The sequence below is a fragment of the Columba livia genome, chromosome 1 (genome assembly GCF_036013475.1).
Source record: "Columba livia isolate bColLiv1 breed racing homer chromosome 1, bColLiv1.pat.W.v2, whole genome shotgun sequence".
NCBI lineage: Eukaryota > Metazoa > Chordata > Aves > Columbiformes > Columbidae > Columba > Columba livia.
The window spans coordinates 29074249-29097317 of NC_088602.1; the positions used below are offsets into that span (position 1 = coordinate 29074249).

The 23069-nt window shown below is 36.6% G+C and overlaps 1 protein-coding gene across 1 annotated transcript in view; it reads left to right on the top strand.

The window, feature by feature from the left end:
- COG6 (component of oligomeric golgi complex 6) overlaps positions 1–23069 on the top strand; it is a 54549-nt gene that overhangs the window by 15485 nt on the left and 15995 nt on the right. Inside the window, exons 5-13 of the mRNA XM_065052442.1 lie at positions 1610–1721; positions 3739–3821; positions 4057–4127; positions 5320–5413; positions 9063–9191; positions 9304–9395; positions 13696–13760; positions 17594–17685; positions 18396–18513. Of these exons, the coding sequence (XP_064908514.1) occupies positions 1610–1721; positions 3739–3821; positions 4057–4127; positions 5320–5413; positions 9063–9191; positions 9304–9395; positions 13696–13760; positions 17594–17685; positions 18396–18513 (856 nt within the window). The remainder of the gene's footprint in view (positions 1–1609; positions 1722–3738; positions 3822–4056; positions 4128–5319; positions 5414–9062; positions 9192–9303; positions 9396–13695; positions 13761–17593; positions 17686–18395; positions 18514–23069) is intronic.

Here is a 23069-nt window from a genome sequence, read left to right on the forward strand (position 1 = left end):
AAGGTGCCTGTGCACTCTTGAGCCCTCCCTTTTTAGACTTCTCTGTTCTTCTTTACTTGTGGTAAGCTCCCACCAGGTTGCTTGCAAGGTGCTATAATTTTTCAGGGATGCATCTGCTGTCATTGCCTGTTTAGTTGGGCAGAATTGTCCTTCGTCACTCTTGTTCCTTCCCTGAGGAAGATTCAGCTTCATGGAGACCCTGAATTAGCAGTTGTAGAGTGTGCGTAGAAAAGCTTAATTGGACAAACACATGGATTTTAAGCATTGCGGAGCTGTCAATGTAAAGGCAAACCAGCCACATCTGCGTAGACCCCAGGGAAGCCTAACATATCAGTTAAAGATGTGGTATTAAAGCATATGAGATTTTGTTTTTCCTTAGGTGTCTTCTGTATAACTTACAAATACTGGCTTGCTTTACCCTTTGATTTTTTCATAAATTTTATTGTTAAAACACTGTTGGATTTTATATTCCCTTCAGTTCTCACTGTTTATTACGCTAGAGCACTGACAACTGTGAAACATTTCGTCTAATCTTTAGATCTCTCTCAGTTTGTGGAACTGCAGGGTGGGGCGGCCGTCCATGTCTACAGAAGGGAAGCCAGTTTTCTGTGCTTCTTCAGCTGAATGCGGTCCAGACTGTACTTGGATGGTAGAGAAGTGGTAAACAAGTAAAAGCTTAGTTTTCAAGCTTTGATCTTGCAAAGAAATTTAATTATTGCAGTCAATATTATAAGTATACTTGCCTGTCTTAGCACCCTGTAATAACAGTGTATTTATCTTGCAGTAATTACATTGGAAGCTGAAATGGTCTTAAAGCAATTGAATGTTGTTCTTCTACAAATAACTTATTAGTGTCTTCTCAGTGTCTGGAAAAAGTAGTTTTTAATTCCTGGAATGCTGTGTGCTCAAACCACAGTTGGGACAATTTTTCTGTTGCTGCAGGAATTGCAGTCCCTTCCTATATTCATTGGAGTCGTTCTGTGATTATAAGATGTGTGAAAAACGTGTGCAAAAAAAGATGCTGCCCAGGAGATGGCGTTTGTGTATTATACCCTACTGTGCTTATTTCAGGAATGATAATCAACAAGATAATAGAATTACCATTATATTTTAATTGCTGGTGAGATTAGTGAATTTGTATCCCAACTGTATATTGTTAGAAAGAAATGGATCTGTTCTACAGAAAAGTGAATTAATATGGTGATGATTTTCTCATTTTGGGTGCTACAGCTTTTTGTGTCTCTGAAAACATGAGCTGAAACCCCATTCTCTCCTTGATGAATATGAAAGGAAGTAATTGCAAGCATTACAACTGTACAAGCACAAAGTATCTGGATTAGATAACTTGTGATACAAATGCTAAAGGAATATTTTTAAAAATAATTTACTAGTTTTCAATTATGCTAACTTTTGTGTTGTTTTCACTCGGTAATCTATGTAAGCTTAGTAGAAAATTGTATGTGAAGATACAACTTAAGTGTTTGATGTCAAGAATGTAATATTAGAATTTAATAACACTGATTTCTAATGGTAATTGTATTTCCCAAAGTATGAATATGCAAAATAATGCATAAAATGGTAATGTCCTCTTCACTTTGTTTTATTACAGTCAGAGACTAGAAATGAAAGCACAAGTTGCAGACGCATTCATAGCAAAATTCCAGCTGACACCGGATGAAATGAACCTCCTTCGAGGCACAAAAGATGAGCCAATTACCGAGGTAGCGCAATGAACATTAAAAGCTTTGCCCTGAACTAAAATTTAGAAGCATCCTAGCTGAATTGTATTATATCCGTGAGACCTTATTATCAGTTTGTAGTTTAATTTTTTATGGAGGAAGGTACCATTTAACAGAATGAATTTCTGTGAATTTCTGATGAGTTTGAGATGTGTGATGAAAGATTCAAGGAACAAGAAAGAAAATCAACATTAAATTCTACCTTGTGTAATGAGTTTAAGGAGCAAATGAGCTCTCATGTGGTTCTACCCTTCAAAAAGACCTTCACGAAGCCTGAATTTTCAGTTAAGATGTTTTAAAGCTTCATCACATTAAATAAAGCAAACGAGAAATTTGCAGCACTTCAGTAATATATAATATTACCCTTGCGTATATGTGTGTGTGTGCATTTTGCAAATACCTGTATATCAATATTCAGTAACTTGAAACAATGTGAGACTTTCCCTGATTATTATTTGGTTGATGAAGATATTAGGTACTTATTCACTTCTAGCCACCTTCCAAAACAAGTTTTTGAATATGTTTATGGTTTGACTAAGACAGCACATTGTTCTGCAGTAAAAGCAAACTGAATAATGAGAGAATTGAGTACACTTCGTAGATTTTTATTGTTGTAGTTGCATGGAAACCTTCAATTAAATATGGACTACCTGCTGAGACATACTATCTCATTTCCACAGGCATCCTGTTTGCAGTGAAACCTTTATTAAAGACATGGAACAGATAACCATAAATAGTGCTAATGAAGGCATAAATGGAATGTGTTAAATGATTGTGCACTTGAGTAATTGCTGTTTGCTTTTGTACCAACTCTTACTGCGAAAGAACATTCAGGTTTCTAAAAAGCACACGTTGCAGGAAACAATGACAGCAATACTGTGCCATTTATTCAGCGCTTGGTTCATGGCAGAACAGGGATTAGTCCTTTTGATACTTTGATCTGTCTAAAGAAAGTGCAAAAGTAACTGAGATATAATCATAGTTGTGCTACTGAGATGACAGACTTCAGTAAAATCATGTGTGTGCTTGTCCCCTATGACAGAATTAACCAAAGCGCTGAAAACATTTTTTAGACAGGCTTCTGTTTTGGCAGTTTTTAAATGCTGCTTTTTCCTGAAGGAAGAGTGATTTGGGTTTGTATAAGCAGGATCTTCAACACAGTCGATGCAAGGCAGTAGGTTAAATCAGTGTCCTACTTCACTTAGAATATGCATATTTTTATGTGATTAGAGCCAGAATGAAACTTCTTTCCTGAGGCAAACTGTTCAAGTCACAGACAGTTAAATCCAAATTTGCTAGTCTCCTCCATGTCGTTTGAAAGATGACTTCTTAATAAGGCAGGTATCTGAAAATGTTTGTGGATTTCCCTTTGCTGTTCAAAACAGTATCAAAATAAACTGTTTGGCCATATGTCCACATCTTTCTTTTTTTTTGTTTTTAATTCCTTCACTGCTGCCGTGGAGTTTCTCAGCGGGGAAGGGTTGCCTGGAAAACCCTGGAATAGTCTGTTGCAAATGTTCAATTTTTCTTAGAAATTGTTGCCCCATTATATGAAAACAAAATATATCAACCTGTAATCATTGTACTTCATAATGTTTCATTTTGCTCTTTAGTTGCTGATGTTAATAGGGAGATGATGCAATGCATAGTAATGTCCTCAGAATTTCCCTGAAGTGTTAACTGATTAATGTAAAGCACACACATGGTATGTAAAAGACAGGTTAAAAACACATCTTTGCTGCTGTTAATTATTTTTTGTGGAAGAAGGGCATGATGCAATGGTAAGGAAAAAAATCTTAAGGCTCTTAAGATGTGACAAAAGGTGAGAGATGGTGGAGGAGATGTTGTATTTTAAAAGCAGTCCTTGGAACACAGACCTTCAGGGAACATAAATATGGAATTGAAATGGGGAGTATAGACTGCTAGAGATGTGAATGAGATGTTCCTGCTTTTAAACTCTGCCTTTATTTTTTTATTTATTGATTTTTAATTGGTTTAGGACTTTTTCAAGGCTTTGGGAAGAGTAAAGCAAATTCACGATGATGTCAAGATCCTCCTCCGGACAAATCAGCAAAGGGCAGGGTGAGTGCTGTGTAAATGAGTGCAAGATAACCATTTACTTGTTAAAAGCAGAAGTTACAGCAAAGTCTTATTCTTTACTTCATATGATTATACAGAGTATTTCACATAAAAACAAAGAAGAGTAACATATTTCTACATTTTCATAATTTTAATAATGGTATGATTTATTGCACTTGTACGTGCCTTTGCTAGTACTACCTAAAATAGCTGCGAATAAAATCTTTTTCTCTTGCAGCTTGGAAATTATGGAACAGATGGCTTTACTGCAGGAGACATCTTACGAACGACTTTACAGATGGACTCAAAGTAGGACTAAGAATGTTTTTATGTTTATGAATATTATTATGATGATTCCTTTAATTCTTTAGTGTGAATTAAACTCAGCAAAAACCCTTTCTAAGATTCATTATCAAGGCTTTGGATTTCCTTTTTTGTTAAAGGCTTATCTAAAAGCTCAGCTTTTGTGAACCAAATAGTTAAGTGGAGATTCTCTCCTTTTTTGGGCCTATCTTATCTCTGTTTTTAAAACTATATTATTTATTTGTATTTTCAGATGTTTTTTCACAGATAAGAAGTACAGTTTGATAGTCTAAACAAATTGTTAAGTGTATTGCATTTCATCTTCTTTCAGGTCACAGGGTTCTTGGTTTTGACAATTTGGTATTAAGATCTGTTGGGTTTTTTTGAGGAATGGCTTATTACCTTTACAAAAGAAAAAAAGCACCTTATTTTGTTGTGGTGCTCTTTTGAATGATAGCAGGTGATTATTTTTTCACATATGTACTCTGGATCCAAGTGTCAGTGTTCTATGTAACATCTTGATAGTGTAAAATGTAGATGCTTTTGTATTCCTTCTCTCTTCTCCTAAGACATTGACAGGAAGATCTGCGGAAAAAATGCTGCTGCAATGTGATTTTATATTCATTACCTGTTCTTCAGTGGATGTAGAAGCTTCAGATAGTGGTTGTGGTTTCACCCTAGTGAAAAGTCATCATTTTTATGCTACTATGTGCTTTAGTTTATATGATTTCCAGGTCCTTGCATGGAATATACAAGATTATATAGTTAACTCGACTAAAGTTACAAAACAAAATAACCAAAAAAAACCCCACCTAGAACAAACCCTCAGCTTGCTTAAATGCTTGCCCACTTTTTTCTTAGTGGTTTACCTGAAATGTGATAAATGGTTATAAAGTAGCCTGACAGTATTCTGATGGTTGAATGATTTAACATTTGTATGTGGGCACAACCAGATACTAAGCTTCCTTTCCTGTTTTTTATTGTTGAGATTTGTGATGGGCACCCATTTTACAGCAAATTACTGCTCATGGGGGAAGTTAATTACAGTAACATGAGCTAGGCCAGGTAGCATATTCTGAAGGCTTCAGTTCAAAATCAAAAACATTTGAGTTTTTGACTGATTTTCTTGTTTGACAGCTTGTTACAAAAGGCATTACAGTGTAAACAATGCACTTTTATCTGTGTTGATATTTTATAGATGAATGCAGGACTTTGACGCAAGAATCGTGTGACATTTCTCCAGTTCTTGCTCAAGCCATGGAAGCATTACAAGATAGACCTGTCCTGTATAAGTAAGTGCATATTCGTGATTATCTTGAACAGAAATGAGTATTTCCAGCCCACAAGATGAAAAGATGGGCATGAATTGCAGTGCCAGTGATGGTGGCAATTTAGTCTTGCATCAGATTTAAAAACCCAAAAAAACCAACAACAAATACAAACAAAAAAACACAAACAAAAACAAAACAGCAACCCAAACATATTTCAATTTATTTAATTTTCAGAAGTATTTTTGACAGAATTATGGTACAGTCAATGTAACTGGACTTTTTCCAACTTACTGATTTGTAATTTAAGTAAAATGTCAGGCTGGTTTTATTTTAATATAAATGATTCGTGGATTTCTGCTGCTCTTGGATGTTTTTTCTGAACAAAAAAATGCTGTCCAAAGCATGCAATTGTTTTTAATAGATTATTGTACAACTCATAATGAAAGACATTCTTACTCTCAGGAGCACTTAGTAAAAGCTAATTAGCCTTTATCAGTTTTTTACTTTGGGAATTTAAATGAGACATTTTAGTACATTTTCTCATATAACACCTTACCAAATTGCACCCCATGAAATACGACGTACTTGCTGGGGCTTTGTGCTACAAACCTAAAGTGTAGAGGTACTTATATAAAATATACTACTGTTTAGTTCTTGTTCAGAATTTGTCGAAGGGACTGCTTAATGTAAATGAAAAGGTAAAGACAACTTGACCACGAGGTGGCACTGAAAGAACTGGTTTTATTGGGGTGGCCATACCTGAAGAAGTTGTATTTCTACTTCTTTGCTTTTTTAGGCTTTATTGAAATATGCATTCATCACATTTCGCAACTATTGCAAATTACTTTTAGCCACAGGCATCCAGGACAGCAGAGTACTAGGCAGCCCTCCGAAGGCCAGCCTTGTCTTTCAGAGCATCAAATGTGCAAAGCTTGGGGTCTGTGACACTGTCAGTCTCCGTGGAGCAGTTCACAGGAAAGTTGCATAGTGCAAGTGGACCTTAAAAACCCTGTCAGTTTGAGGGAGAGCGAGCACATCAACATGCTCAGTCAGTTCTGGTGGTTAATTTGAGGGAGAGATGGTGTCACTCACGGCCCCCAGCCATTGCATGTCATGCCCTGCAAGACCTGGGGCCACAGCTGAGGGTTGCAGTGTGTGCTCTCGCTCTCTTCTCCAGGCTCTCTTTTACGGCAGCGGAGGATCAGCCACAACTGTGTTCACAGCATTTTGTAGCATTCTTTATAGATACAGTATATTTTCTGCAATAAATATTTAGTTAAATTATGTTACTTTCTAATGTCACGAAACTGTTGTATTACTTCATTAACATTTGTAGAAAAAACATCCATCTTCTGTATAAACCCACAGCTGATCAGTTTAAAATTAATCTGCAAGAGACTTTAATTTTCTTCTGACGTCTCTCTCACAAACAGCAGTACTAGTATTACCAAAGGTAGAGCTTGATAGGTAGGACTTCTCTTCTGCCAAAAAGGCAAAAGTAAACTTTACTGTAGAAGATGCAGCCATGTGTCTCTGATCATAGATTATCATGCTTGCTACAGCAGCATTGATAAAATTACAGTACTGATGCTCTACTTCTAAACCTTAATAATTAGTTTATTCCCTTCCAAAAATTTTGGTAGACCTTTAGTGCATAATAAACTGCTGAGTTCAAAATGTAAAAATTACATCATAGGAGAAAGTAATTTTAAATTGTTGTTGGGTTTATGCATATAAGCACTACCGTGTGAAGTAAACACTTTTCCTCCAAATCAGTGCCGTTGCATCTGATAAAGATTGTGATCAGCTGAAAGTGAGTAAGATGGAGGAGGGCGGGAGTTTAGAAAAAAACCTACACATCTTCTTTTTCTTATATTGACTTATGTCTTGTTAACTTCAGGTGGCAGAAAGACTGTACCATGGGTGGACTTTTGGGAACTGCAGTCAATAGGGATCAGAAATAAACATTTCAGTTTGGTTTTCGCTGCCTGGTTCTAACAGAAAAAGTGAAAACTGTTTTGTAGAAAGTACGAGGAGCTCATAGCTCGAAGTAATGCTCCTCTTCCATCCTCCACTCGGATTTTCAAAGCTTTTTCTCTACCTCTTTCCTTTCGCCCCAGTGATCTTTACTGGGTTTTTAAAAATTGAAGCTGGGTTGAAAAGAATCCAAATGCTATTTTCTTCCCCTAATGTGGGTACATGTAATAACATACTAGTAAATAGTGTGTTTTTAGTGTAAATAATAGTTATTACTGCACTGTAAATATGCAGGATTTTGCCATAGTTATACCCTATTTTACTGAGAGCGAAAGGAAAACTAGTAGTTTTCTTTTTAAAACAAAATTATCATTATTAAATTCTGTTTTCTAAACTAATAACAAGATCAGAAGATCTGTTTTGCTGCTATGTTTTTAATGATCCATTCTATAGCTGTTTATTGAGGGGGGGAAATCTTGCCTGATTTCTACAAACTCTTGAGATTTTTCAGTGCAGTGCTGCTCTACTGGACTGTAGGTGGTCAGCAGATCCCAGATTTCTCCAACTTTTAAATGCATAATTTTTGTGAATAGTAACTTATTAAAGAGTTTTTTCATTAGTCTTTATTTTAGTTGCAGATATTTAATCTCTGAGTTAACAAGTACAGTGTATAAAGAAAAAGATTGAAACAGAAATGTTGGGATTCTTCAGTGTGCTTTCTTCCTCCTCTCTGAAATAGTAATGTAGATAGAAAAGAGCAAACCAGGAGGATCCCCTGAACTTTTTGTAGCATAGTAGAAATCTAATTGAACTCAACTTGGAATATATTTGAAACAGTATATTATTCTCTTTTGTATTTTGTTCTCCACATATATTTTAATTGTGAGTGCAGTACTCATTTAACCTCAGTCAGTGAGTAACATGCTTTTTATTATTATCATTTTTATATCTGTTCAGCTGTTGGGTGTCACCAGTAAGTGACACCGTGACACCGTGCTTACTGTTTGGCATTTCAATTATATTGGAAAAATAAATGTAGTTCTTTGTTTTGTTTTCTTTCTCCTTTGTAGTTTATGTTTTCTTTAAAAAGCTTAAAACCAGTTTTTCAATAAAACAGATGTGTTCTGTGGCTTGCAGAAATCCTGTTTCCGAGGAGATGTAAGAGGAGTGTTAGCAGTGTTCCTTTCCCATTCTTCCCTTGCTGTCGTGCGTGAGCCCGGCCGGGAGGGTGACCTGCCGCACAGATGTGGATGTTCTTGGTACCTCCTCTGCTGCCAGCAAGCCCTGTGGAATGATGCACCCTGGGCTGCTTCTGGCAGTCAGCCGGACCACACGTGAACAGGAGCCCTAGACCTGTCAATAAGTGCTTATATGTACAAAAATGAAAAAACTTATTTTCCTCCCTTCCCTCTGTCTCTTTCTCTCTCTCTCTCTCTCTCTCTCTCTCTCTCTCGTTCTCTCTTTTTTGGGTGAGAGAATGGGAGGGACAAGGAAAAGTTACGTTTAGTGTCTGTGTAGAGGAGTGGAGAAAATCAGAAGGTTTTGAATGCTTCCTAGTAAAAGAACTGAAGAAAGATTTATAGGACTATAAAAATTGGTTACTCGTATTAGCTGTAAATGTGAAGTAATAAACTGAATAAATTGTGATGAAGCAAACAGTTTTGTTTTACCTATTTTCCTGTTTCTATAACAGGTACACTTTGGATGAGTTTGGAACAGCTAGGAGGAGTGCTGTAGTCCGAGGCTTTATAGATGCTCTAACGAGAGGAGGTCTGGGAGGTACCCCCCGCCCTATCGAAATGCACTCCCACGATCCTCTGAGGTACAGTACTAGCAAGAATGTGTATGAAATAATCCTTCTTTTGCCTGTTGGCACTTTGAATGCCTGACACCATAAACTGCTGATTTACACAGAATTTTCTGTCTTTATTTAGGTACGTAGGAGACATGCTGGCCTGGCTGCATCAAGCTACAGCTTCTGAAAAAGAACACCTAGAAGCCATGTTAAAGCTTGTAACTATTCAAGGTAGTATTAGATTTTAAAACATAAATTGAGAAGTGATAGAAAGTAAGTCTGTGATAAACCAGAAAGCGTGATTAATTTCTTAGGCTGGGCTTCAGTTTTGAGAGTCTGAGCGTAGATTTTTCTGGAAAGAGCTTCAGAATAGCTGGTGGTTGCACTTTGCCAGAAGAAAGCCCGTAATGAAGGAGAGTATTTCAAAATCCACTCTGTTCATTTTACTGTGTTTATACTAGATTCACACTAAATTTACAAAGGAACATTTTAGACTGTAATTGAGAGTTCAAAAATTGTTTCTAATGTATATGAATACATACCTGTCTGAAAACATTGTCATAAAGTTGCTTGTTGTTGTGTTGGGGATTCCTGTTATGCTTATTCGTTTGTTTAGTAAACTTTAAAAAATATAATTCATTCTTCCTATAATTCTCTTCCTTCTATGCTAGAAGTAAGATGGAATTTTTTTCTGTCATGTTGTATCATTATAGGTTTATGGAGGTCAAAGTAGGCTGCTTATAGGCACATGAAGCTTTTTAATACCAAAGCTTTCCTTCATTAACAGAACTACAGATTGTCATGCTAATTAAATGCTTTAGCCGCTTTGCTCTCTTTTAAGTACGTTGGACCTACACTTGCAAGACCTTTGTCCTGTGGAAGCTGAAGTGTAATTTGCCTCCATAGCTTCAGCCAAATACTTGTTTAATAAATAAGCATGTGTACTCAGTTGTAATAAACTTGGTATAAGAACTGACATTTGATCTGTATCTGGTGAGCTCTTCAGGCTGTACATCTTAACTGAGTTCCACTGTGGGATTTAAAGGTAATATACATTATTTTCCTTACTGTTGGAAGTATTAGCTTGGTTACCTAATTAATGGTATATGAGAAAGAAGGATGTTTAGGAACTGTTGTAAAAGAACAACATTCTTTCAGTTTGATGTAAGTACAGCCGCAGTATACTATAGAAGCGAATTTAGTATTATTTACTGACAGTATCTCAGGGCAACAGGAAAGCAGGACTCATGTGCGGTAGAGAAAAAGACATGGCAGTTCTCTGTAGATGACTGATGCTTCAGCTGTAATTGGAGCATCCTTCAGGACAAGCTGGCCACATGGAGGATGTTACTGCTTCTGGTTCTGCCGTTGATTGTGCTGCTGCTGCCCAGGCCTGCATTCTGGTCTGAAATTCTCCCACGTCTTCGTTGGATGCTTTGTTTAACTATTAGATCCCTTGGCCTTCTGGCAGGAGATCAGACTGAGATGCTATGACTGCATAATTAAATATATTTAGAGCATTTCAGCCATAGTTGAAACTATTTGAGACTACAGAGAATGTAAATGGTTTCAGGAAAAAATTCAAAAAAGATCACCAGGCCAAAATATTTTTCCCAAGGGACTAATATAAACAAGGAATTCAATATTTCTGTCTGAAGCAAAAATATGTTTTCCTAAGCTCTCCAGGAATGGGTTTGCCATCACATTTGTGCAGTTTTCAAGAAATGTAAAAGGGGATTCTTAGCTTCATGCTGGGAGCAACAAGCCTGCACAAGGCTGTCCATTAACTATTCCTCTGCATCTTTGGCAAGTTTTTTTGATGACAAGGATGGTTAATGCAATGCGATCTGTAAGACAAAACAGTACTTATTGGGATACCACTTAGGTTTAACAAGTACCGTTTATGGGAAGTGCAGCATTTTGAATTAGCTTGAGACAATATGCTTTATATAAATGCAAGTCCTGAGTTGGTAGCAGCTAATCGGTGAGTACAGTGTCTGTGGTACTGAGAGGTTCAAGTTGAATTCCCTATACTGTTGTACAGTCTTCAGGTGTCTGGTTGCACAGGCTACAGCAGAGATTGACTGACTCTCACTCAGCCATTTAAAAAGCAGACATCTCGATTATTTCCAGTCATAGATAACAATCAAAATCTGCATCTCCAAAGAGCAAGTCTTCCCAGCAAAAGTTAGATCTAATGTAGGCATTTCTGGAGACTTTATTCACAACTGTTTAGTGTTTTTTTTCCTGCTCCCCATAGAGGGAGCCCAAGCAACTGGGCTAGATAAGACGCCTAACTGGGGGTCTAAAGTTAGCTGAGATGGATCTTTCTGGACAATAGGTCAGTCAAATTTTTTAACTTTAATTTCAACTTGAGTAGCTTTTTGCAGGTAGAATTTTTTGTATTATTTTAACTCAGGTGTCTGTTCCAAGTTCAGATTTCTGTTTAAATTCTCCTATAAGCTCTCTATAATTTCCAGACTATGCAGAATGTGGTAAATTGGAGCTACAGAAAAAAAACTTTGCTTCTCTTCTGAAAAAAAAAAAAAAAGAAAAAAAGCCTTTGAAGAGAACAAACTCTGTTGCCTATAATCAAGTGTTCAAGAATAAGTTTTAAAAAGTTATAAAATTTTAAGCTTGCAAATGTTAACTGTTTAAAATTTATGTGACCAAAAAATGCTATTGAAATTCTAAGCACTAAAAATGCATTCAGAAAAGTTTAGCTATTTTGCTTTGTGCTGGCCAAGCATAAAGCACCTGGTTCTCTTCATTGGAGCTTAGGTATTCTGCTAACAGGAGCCTTCCAGTCTTACAGACATCTTGCACTTGAAAGGAAGAGAGAATTGCAGGCATTCTGTTTAAGAGCAGCAATAGAAAGCCATTCTTCATGAAGTTACAGGAACCCAGCTGGAGCGCAGAAACCAAATGAAGTCCAAGAAAGATCTCTCCCTTACAGAAGGATACACAGAGAAACATGATATGTGGTGTAGCAGGCAGCCAGAAGAGTGTCTTCAGTAATGAACTGTTTCCTAAGAGTGATTTTGGGTCTCTAAGAATTGTTTATTCCATTATTCTTTTATGTCAGTGTGATGTATTAATACTTGCAACAGTTGCATAACCCATTGTGCTGGGAGATTTCTTTTTACTGTTTGCTGAATCTAAATTATTCTAATTGGACATGAAAATATATGCGAAGGCACAAGCAAGCAGCATGTTGAGATTGTGAGTCCATGTCCTTTGCTATTGGAACTTGAATATTTTTGGAGCTAAAACTTTCATACCCAAGAACTTGTTGTTAAGTCAATCTGGTCTGCATATACTATGGGAAATGTGCTAGGTGCTTGTTATATTGATGAACAGTAAAAGCATGACTGTTCCTACTAAAAAAATGTGTAAATTGTTAGGGTGTATCTGGGAGCTAGCCGTTACATAACAGACCATACATCTTGTGGTTTGTAATGTTGCTTTCTTCCTTGATATCAATACTCAAATATATAAACATATTTGTATTATTACTTACCAATTTAGCATGCTGAAATTCTTACAGCTGCCACACTGAATTTCATTGTTGCTGCTTAGGTGGCTTTTCAAATATCTTGGTGTAAAGAGGCATTGGCACAGATCTCTGATCTTTTGTAATTTTGACTCTCGGAGGAATCTCTTTTAGTCTGGAATCAGATCTGCAAAATATAGCTTTGGTCACCTGTTCTCTATCACATGTCAGAGTCAGTTTGTTTACTGTTCATTGCATGGGTCCCATCTGAAGATGAACTCCTGTTGACAAGTTTTAAATTAGAATTAAAGTATTGCTGTCTCCATAAATCTATTCTGAGTTGTTACTGAAGTGAGAGCTTGAAGATCTGTTGCTTTCAGTTTGATTGATTCATGACAGTACCAGTTGCCATGCAACAGTTCATTTGTGTTCCATGATAAGATAGGGGAATATTCTCTTTTGTATGTAGTTCTGTGAAAGATGAGTTTCAATTGCTGCTGGGGAGGAAGCGTTTGCTAATGCTGCAGCACACAGCAGTGTGGAGGTACATGTGTGATTTAATTTGTAACAATGCTGTGAGCACATCGGTACCGACCACTGACTGACACGTGTATTTACAGTTCAGTCCTTTCGAAATGGTACGTACTGTTGCTCCTTGAACATCTCACTGGGCTTTTTTTTGGTGTTTAGTTTCACAAAGTGCTAATATTGAGCCTTAGTGTGACAGTTTCTTGCTAGATCATCTGTTCTTCCCCTTGCTCCTTCTCCCCCAAATCCCCAGGCGCTATGTTGTGCTAGGAAGCAGTTGCACAGCACAAGGTAATGACTCTCCAGGACTCTGTTTTGTTGTGCAGCTGTTTCTTAATGGCTAAATTGGAAGTTTAGTGGAGGTGTAAACTAGTCTTGTGGAGAAAAGAACATGCAGTTCATAATGCTTTTTATGGAGGAGTAGCTCCTACATTTGTTCATTTGTTTTATAGTGTGAAGAAAAGAGAATTACATTTTTATAATCTTAGCGTGTGTTTGCATTACCTGTAGGTGTGGAAGAAAATATTCAAGAAGTAGTTGGGCATATCACAGAAGGTGTCTGCAGGCCTCTGAAGGTGAAGTATTTTGTTTTCCTTAGCATTCTAAATACAAAAACTGTTCTGTCATGTTTTTCCAGAACCTATGTTCTCATCTCTCCAATGTATTTTCATCACACTTGGTTCAGAGTTAGATTCTTAACTTTGAGAATGGTAAAACCCTTCAAAATTAGGGATTCCTTAGTTCATAGGTACCTGGTTTAAATTGTTGTATAGCGAGAGTTACAGGGTTATTAAATTTATATCTTAATTTTGTTTCATTTTCCCTAAAGGTCAGGAGTACTTTCATGCAAAAATTCAGTTTGGGGATAAGGATATAGGAACAGCTGTAGTGGGTCAAATGAAAAATTCGTTTAACTACCTTGTTTTTCATAATGACCATTGACATGTGCTTAGGACAGAGTGCACACAGCTGGTGCAGTTGTGTCATGATACTTCTGTAGAATAGTTTCCTTGTCTGTTTTCAGATGTACTAAGGGCTTACTGAGCCATAGCTACCCTCTTTGTATTTAATAGACCTCGATAGATTTTTCTCAGATGAATATGTCAAACTGGTATAGATTGTTGGTATTCACAACATATCCTCATATCCTGCAGGAGGGAAGTGAGTTGTTTAACCGTATGCTGTGTGAAAAGCCAACTCCTTTTGGTTTTGTTTTGTTTAGCAGCTCTGGCTCTTGTATTGAATGAAAGAGACCATGAAAAATTGTTTCCTGCTTAACATCTTTATGGTACCCTGATTTACTGTATTTCTGTTGCATTTCTCCACAGTTTGGTCTTTTTTTATTTGTTTGGTTTTTGTTTGTTTGTTGGGCTTTGTTTATTTGTTTGATTTTTGATCCTTAGTCAGTTTAGGGAACCCATTTGGTAGAAATCGTAAATAATGATCCATGAAATGATTGACTGTCTCATGTATTCACATGAGCACAAAATAAAAAAATTATGTAATGAAGCCGATACCAATAATTACCTGACTGTGCAGTGTATAAATCCACATGTTTTTAAAGTAAAATCTAGTGTAGTGAATACTATTACAATAAACTTATTTTAGGGTGCTGTAGCTATAATAACTGTGTCATGTTCAAGTTGCCATACTTAGTCTCAAATATTAACAGGTAGGTTCAGTAGGTTCAGAATACTACACATAAGTTCCTGATAAGAAAGAGGGAAGGTCTGCAGAGAGATTAAAATCAGTGAAGTGCCATTTACAATATTGCAAAATCACAGAAGGTTTGAGGTTGGCAGGGACTTCAAGAGGTCATTTGGCCCAAACCCCCTGCTCAAGCAGGGGTACCTAGAGCCGGTTGCCCAGGACTGTGTCCAGGCGGCTTTTAACTTTCTCCAAGGATGGAGACTCCACAGCCTCTCTGGGCAACTTATGCCAGTGCTCAGTCACCGTCACAATAAAAAAGTGTTTTCTGATGTTCAGAGGGAACCTCCTGTGTTTTGAGTTTGTGCGCGTTGCATGTAATTGTGATCATCCTTCATAGCCTTTAGTTTTTGACCTGTTGAAAAAGACCTGCCATGCTAGACAAACAAGCTATGATCACAGTTTTTTTACAAGATCTTTTCCGAGCCTTCTGTGTTCTTCTCACACGCTTTACATCTGTTAAATGGTGATGTTTGAGTTGAGTGTTTTTGTTCATTCCAACAAACTAATTAGGGATAGAATCAAACCTTTAAGTCAGAGGGATTTTTTGGTCTTGTTTTGAGTGCTTGTGATTTGTGCAGTTTGGTGCAGAATGCCTTCCATTTTGATTGCCAAAGCCTTTACATTTACACGTTTCTACTGTCTGTAGAAACATCCCCAAAATATTGTTGGTAGTTAGTTGCTGTACTAATAAAAATGAAAAAGAAAAAAAAGAACAATTAAAGACTTCCCATTGTATTCTCTGTTTTAATAGCATGCAACTTATGTTAATTCACTGTTAGTCCAGACTTCCCGATGTAAAATACGCTTCTTGTTTTTCCTGGGGAAATCTTCCATAGCAAAAAAAAAAGGCGGCAAGGGAAAAAAAACCAAAACCACACCAAAACCCCCAAGCAGAAAAGCCTTCATACAATGCAGTTAGATAATTGCAAGCTGTCGTGTTGAGAGTAACAACAAAAATAGACTCAGTTTGGAGGAGTCTTTTCTACAATACATTGTTCTCTCTGAAGATGGTCCACAATAAGAAAAATAACTGCATTAAGTTCAGGCAGAGCGCTGTTGTAGTTGTATGGCACCACAGTATACTGCTTTTCTAGTGGATTTCTGATGATGTTTGCAAACCTGTCACTTTGAGTTGATGCTGAAGTTTAAAATAACCTGATAAAAGCTAAGTCATAGGATTTCCATAAGCACTTTTAAGTACTTACACTATTATGTAGAATTTTCTTACTGGTTTATACCTTTCCGTGTGAATGTACAATATAATGCATTTTTTTACTTTTGAAGAATGATTATGTTTAAATACAGTATGAATTGTCCACATTTCTTACTGATGGTTGGTTTGAGTTTTAGGCATCCAAGTGAATCTTGAGTAATCACTAGTGGTAGATCTTACCACAGATCTCTCATTTCAGATAGTAGTAGGAGGACCCTAAAACATTTAAATTAGGGTCCTTATCTTTTCCATAGCACTTAAGATGAGGTCAAAACTAACAAAATGGTTTTGATCCCTTACTTAAACTTCAGGTAGTCTTTATGGACAAGTGACTACAGGACACATAGGATCGGGAAATGGTAAGAGCTGTAGGCCCAGACCTTCCCTGAACGAGTTGGGTTTAGTCCCTTGCAAGTTTCAGTTCTCCTGTGCAGTGAAGACTTCTGTGTGGGAAGCATCAATGCTTCCTTTCCTGCTTTTCCTGCTTTGCATGCCTTTTTTTTTGTCCTAGTGTTCAGTTCTGATTTTTGCTTCCTAACACTAAAATCTTCTTTGTATTTTGGTCTCTGACTTAGATGCAAAGGGTGAGGATGGAGGAAGCATAACTTTAGTTAAACCTCCCTGCAGCTGGCTCTGATGAGAAGGTGCTGCTGCTCGTGGTTCTCCATGGAACAGCAGGCAAATCCCTTGGGAGAGCTGGTGGCGGCTGGGGATTTGTGCAGAGCCCTGTCACACACATGGGCATATGGGAGAACAGTGTAGTGATAAGTCACTGTCACTGCTTTGTGAGCACCGAAAGGTTGACCCTGGGGCAACCTTTCAGGAGTGGAGTGAGACTGTGTGTACTATGGAGTCAAGACATCAACTGTCCAAGTGTAAAGGCACTCAGCACTGGTTTGGTCTGTGTAGCCAGTGGCTCCAGGTTGAGATAAACAGTCAACATAGCTGGTTGTTAGTTATAAATATATCTAATTAAATACCCATAGGAGGTATATAATCTGGCATTTAAGTGAAGGAGAGACTAATCCAGGTGAAATTTTGTCTTTTGGGGAAATTACCTAATACTTTGGATGTTCTGAGTTGCTGCATGATGCTAATGATCAACTGTTGTAGTTCAGGGATTTTGCAGCTTTGCAACTGGTCTTGCTGGTCAGTGCTGGGGAGAATTCAGTATGTACTGGTATTAAATTATCTCATTACTCTGAAGTTCTCAACAAGTTGCAACAAAAAAATCTATAGGGGAAAAAGGGATTTTTATTTTTTTTTTTAATACATACGTCTGGTTATTTCCTACCCAGAGGCTTGGTGGCCAAGAAGCACTTTGCTTCAAGCAGAATGTTGTAGTTAACTGGACATTCTCTTTTTAAAATGTATTTCTAGTTAAATTTATTTTTCAAAAACCAGACATACATTGCATATAAAATCATAGAGCTTGGCTGTTGAAATATATGACCTGAAGGATGCTTGTATTTCTGTATTCTGCAGGTTAGAATTGAGCAGGTAATTGTTGCTGAGCCAGGAGCAGTTTTGCTGTACAAGATTTCTAATCTTCTCAAGTTCTACCACCATACGATCAGGTATGCAAAATTGCAAACTACATTAAAGATATCTTTGTTTTCTAAATTGCGTATATAAAGATTAAAATAGTAAAAAGAGAGGCATAGTTTTTGCTCTTTACTATGGAGTCAAGGAGAAATGTGCATTTGTCTGTTGTCATTCCTCAATTTTTATCAAATCTGCTTTGGAATATATTACCAGTTTACCACAGAAACTGTTTCTTTTATTGTTCTGTGTAGCTACAAACGATACAGAAAAAAACTACATAAAACATTTAAAATTACGAAGTCAAGTTCCCTTGGAGAAAATGTTAGAATGAAATTATCTCTAAAACTTTGACTTTTCTTCCTTCCAGCCAGTTCTTTATCCATCGAAGAGTACACCCATCCAGGCCATGAGCTGCCATTTTATTATGTAATGTTTTCTATAAAAGAGTAGATTTAGAGAATACAGAACAAAAATCCAGGGCATTTTAGAATTTTACTAAAAAGTTTATGCAAAGCTTTAGGTAGGCTGTACTTAATATCTGCTTAATGACTTAGTTCATAATGCTTATTTTCACAGTCATCTTATGAGTGAATCTCTCAGGTAATGTGGAGAACTGTTCCCTGCAATCATTTGTTGTAAATTTCCTATTTTGAAAACAATTTTATTTGAAATGCTGACTATCTGACCCTGCTATGTTTCCCCTCCCTTTAGATTATTTAATTAATCTTAATTTTATTTTCAGTGGTATTGTAGGAAACAGTGCAGCGACACTGTTGACAACGATTGAAGAAATGCATTTGTTGAGCAAGAAGATATTCTTTAATAGCCTGAGTCTTCATGCAAGTAAACTAATGGATAAGGTTCGTTTCAAAATCATGTAGCTTTCATTTTTCAAAATACACTTTCATTTTCCTTTTGTCTAGTAAGGTTATTAGATGAGTAGCTGGTTTATATGTCAACTTCTCCTAAAACCGAAGTTTTGTAGTTTCTATATTTTAGATATGGAACTACATTAAAAACTTCCTGTTTATGTTTTAATTCTTTTAATAGTTTTATTTTTGTGAAAATATGGCTATAATACCGTTGTTAACAGAATTTGTTTACAGACTGGTTTACATGTTTTTAAAATACATGAGAAGCAAAAACAATAGGAAATTTACCTAAGTGCAATACAGCAAAGTCAGCTGATTGAGAGAACTAATTTGTATTAATGCATCATCAGATCAATACTTATTTACTCCCGTGCATAATTCCTTTCTTGGAGTAATGAAGTATATCCCAAGATGGTAAGCTAAGTAAAACAGAAATTTGGGCTTTTCTGCCTTTTATGAATATAGTTTTACCACATGAACATTGCTGCCATGGAAAGCAGAATATACATTTGTTAAACCAAACAACTGAACCTGAGCCAGCATCACTTTCCTGGTATATTTTCCTTTGATGATGGTCATTCTGAAATGCATGTCAGTGAATTTAAGTAGCTAATACACTTCTTTTTAATTTCTCCCTGCTGTATTTGTGTCATGTTGCTGTTGGTAGATCTGCCCATTAAATCTCACCTTTCCAAAATCTAAGAGAAGTCAGTTTGTTAGGCTACATGTTCCTTTTCGTTTCCTAGGGAATGGATCTTCATGCAGCATCCCAGTCTGTGATGACAAGAAGAAATGCCTTTTTTGTTCCTAGTTATTGCACAGCATCAGAGTTCAACAAAGCCCTCACATTACTGTTGTTTTTCCAGTTAAAAGAAAGTTTGAAAGTGTTTCACAAACAGTGGAGTTTTATAAATATATTTCTAAAGAAAAATGCAAAAAATATGTTGATTTGCAGAAACTATTTTTTGTCCAAAGTCTTGTAGTTCTCCAACCATTCAGTGGGGTTTTCTGAGTTTGGTCAATGTTGTTCTGTGGTCTCAAAGCAGTTTTCTCATTCTGGACAGCTTGTGTCTGGTCCCAGTTGCCTGTCTTTTTGCAAGGGCTGAGAAATGACTTTGTCAAAGGAACAGTTGTTCCTCCTCTTCTTCCCTCTGTATATCCCAGTGACTTCTTTCAGTGGTTTAATTCTTTCATGGAATTACTCCTTAGTTGCTACCACTCACAGTCCATACTATTGAAATCCATGTAGTACATTGTTTTCTGGGGTTCTTTCAATTTGAATGCAGTGTCATTGGAATAGTAATTCCTCTGCTACTAATGCTTCTTCAAGGATCAGTTAAAGAATGGACAGGGACACTATGTTTACCAGAAAGAAAGAGAGAGCTTACGGCTTGCTGTGAACGTTGGCTGACTGTATATGAATTCTTCAGAACATTTTATTTCCTAATACTTAAGCTGAAAGAAAATATTTGTGTACTTCTTCGTCTATGAAGAGAAATCAATATGGACCATAGCAAAAATATATGACTGCTCTTTACTTAGAATATGCAAACAAAGTAGTGTTTAAGGAAGGAAATTTTCTTGGCTTGGAACTGAAGGCTCTGTATTCGGCTCTGTTGTATTTAGCTGTGTTGTATTTATCCTGCTGGGTCTCAGATCTGTACTCAAACAGGATTCAACACGATTTTTCTGCTCACATAGCTAAAAATCTTTGTACTTTTATTCTGAGTGAGATGCTGTTTTCAGTTTGGAGACCAGTAGAATTCAGGAGGAGGAGTGACAAAGGATTTGTGATCCTCCAGTTTGTAGTGTGTGTTCTTTGCATGGTCACTAAGGGAAGGTTGTGCAATCCTCTTTGCCCTCTTAGTTCCCCTTCCCTCAGCCCCCAGCCTGGATATAACTGGCTCTAAATGCTGCTATTGTTTTGTAAAGGAGTCAAATTTGGTTTTACTGATGTTGAATGAAGGCAGTGGTCACACTGCTGCCTTCAATGGCACTTTATTAAGAATAATGAGTGACATCCCGAGGATACCATGTAATGCAAAAGCATTATAGTATTACTCTTTCTCATAAACACATTTTATAAATTAAATCTGAAACACTGGCAGTTTTACATTGCATATGAAGGTCTTTGCTCAGGGTATAATTGAGGTCAAAAGCTTAAAGAGACTAGAAAGAGGATTAGATATACGGGTAACAAAGGCATTCACCATTATTTATTAATCTCTGTGCTTCAGGAGTTAACAACGAAGTAACTATGGGTGAGAAGCAATCTGTACTGATATGTAGTTCTTCTGACTGAGAGTTTTAGAGAGTCCTTTGAAGCATCTTAAATTATTTCCCTCTATGAGTGGACCATGGAATTGATAGAGTGATGTGTTATCTCCTCATGACTGAAATTAGTTTTACTTCACAAAAAAGACAAAATTAATAGGCTGAATTACACTCAGAGAAACATTAGTTTCCATGAGATAAAGACCCTATTTTATAATAAATTTAATTCTCCTGTTATTTAGTTTATTGTGTGTTAACAGATAACCACCTTTTATGCCTTCTTGTATGTCTTCATTAATTTAGTCTTGAAAGTCACAATGCTTTTACATTTTGAAGAATCTCAAGGTTGCTTTTTATCATCCTTTTTATTCATGTATGTTCAGACCAAAACTGTGTATATGTATTAGTAGGATTCTCTTCATATCCAAACCTTCTTGCCAAATTTTTGCTAACTATGTATGCACTGCAACTGTTTGCAGAATTTTTTTTTTTATATTTTCAGAGAAGATTAAAGCACTGCTAAACAGACCCTTTGTCCTTCCATATGTGATTGCAAAGACTCTTGCTACTCCTATTGTGCACAAAGAGAATAGTCACTTGAAAAATTAGTAAATTACTTTTCACTTGGACAGTATGGAAATCCTGGTTCCTTATTTTCACTTATATTTTGCATCTTAAGGCATTGATAACCCTGTTTCCAAGAATATCAGCTGTCCATTACTTTGAGTGAGGTATGATTCTTAAGGTGATTTAAATAATAACTTTAGAAATAGATAAAAATACAAATAGGGTGTTCTTAAAAAATATATTTTTATTTCTATAAACTTAAGTACCTCTTTTGTTTAGATCGTTAGAAAGTGATTAATGTACCCCGTGTGAGTTACACCATTTTAATATCAGTATTCCCTCAGTATCACCAGTTGTTACTGATAATCTGAAAAACGTACACAAGAAAATCTGGATGGAAATCAGTTCTACAATTTTTATTTCACTTAAAGCGAAGTGCTTTCATAATTGCTGTTCGTAGCTACAAAATTCCAGAAGACTTAGTCATAATTACCAGTGAACATGTAACTTGACAGGTCTCTGTGCAAATTCTCTTGTGGGGAGAACTGTCTGGAAACCCTGCTGTGTTACTGTGTCTTGCTGTGGTATTTTTTTTTAGTATCTACAGTCTATCCTATCTAGTAGTTGGTAGACCGGAACAGTGTTTAAGCAAATCTTTCTCTGTAAGTATAGCTAGTGGGGAACTTTTTTTAGACAAAGCAGCTTTCATTAAATTTTCTAAGTCCTCAAGATCCCTTCCTTTGGATACAGAGGAATGACAGGAAGGCAGTTTGATGTCCTCATCACCACAGACAATTTAATTCCCTAGGTTGTTGTTTATGCTGAGTTGAGCATTGCCTTCAGACTGCCTGGGATTTAATTTCTGACGCACAATGGGAAACTGAGACTTCAGGCTCTTCTTTCTAGAACAAGCAAATAGCTTCCTCTTCACATCTATTTTTGAGAATAGTTCCATATTACATAAGGAGTGTCACAAGTATGAAGCTGTATGGAAACTTAAAGGCAGTCTTAGATCAGGATTCTTCTTCTTGCTTGTCAAACCATCAGTGTAAATGATACAGGGAAATCCCTGGTTACTTCACAATACTTACTGGCTTGCTCAGAAGCACTTTCCTCTGAACATTTTTTTTCATTACATCAGAAAATCTCAAGCATCCTGGTTGTAATCTGAAAATCAGGCAGTCAGCAGTTCTCTCTTCAGTCTGAGAAACCCTTTTTATGGTGTTCTCATTCAGACTCAGGTAATTCTTTACCATATGAAATCAATGTAACAGAAATATTCAGCACACTCGCCTGCAAGTAAGTCCATTGTTATGAAAGAAAGGGAATACACAAGGGAGTCACTTTGGCTCTGATGCTCCTTGAAACTTGTTGTGAAGCTCCGTAACAGACTCATTGCAAAGCCAGTTTGTTTTGAGGGTTTAAAATGCCCTTCACCGGCCCTTTGCTCAATTCACTCTAGTATGCCTGTGTCTTTGTGTACTGTTGTCTTTCTAATGTTCAAGTAGGATAGTATATAATTTTTTATTGCTTGGCTATGCAGTATTTTCAGTATCTCCAGGTGGATATATGAGCTTCTAACAGAGCTGCTCTCCTTAATATCTGCTCCACTCTTTAATAGACTTAACGCTGTTTAATAGGAAGAAAAATTCTGCCTATTTTTTTTTCCATTTTACCTTCTTTGTAAATGAGAAAGGGAAACA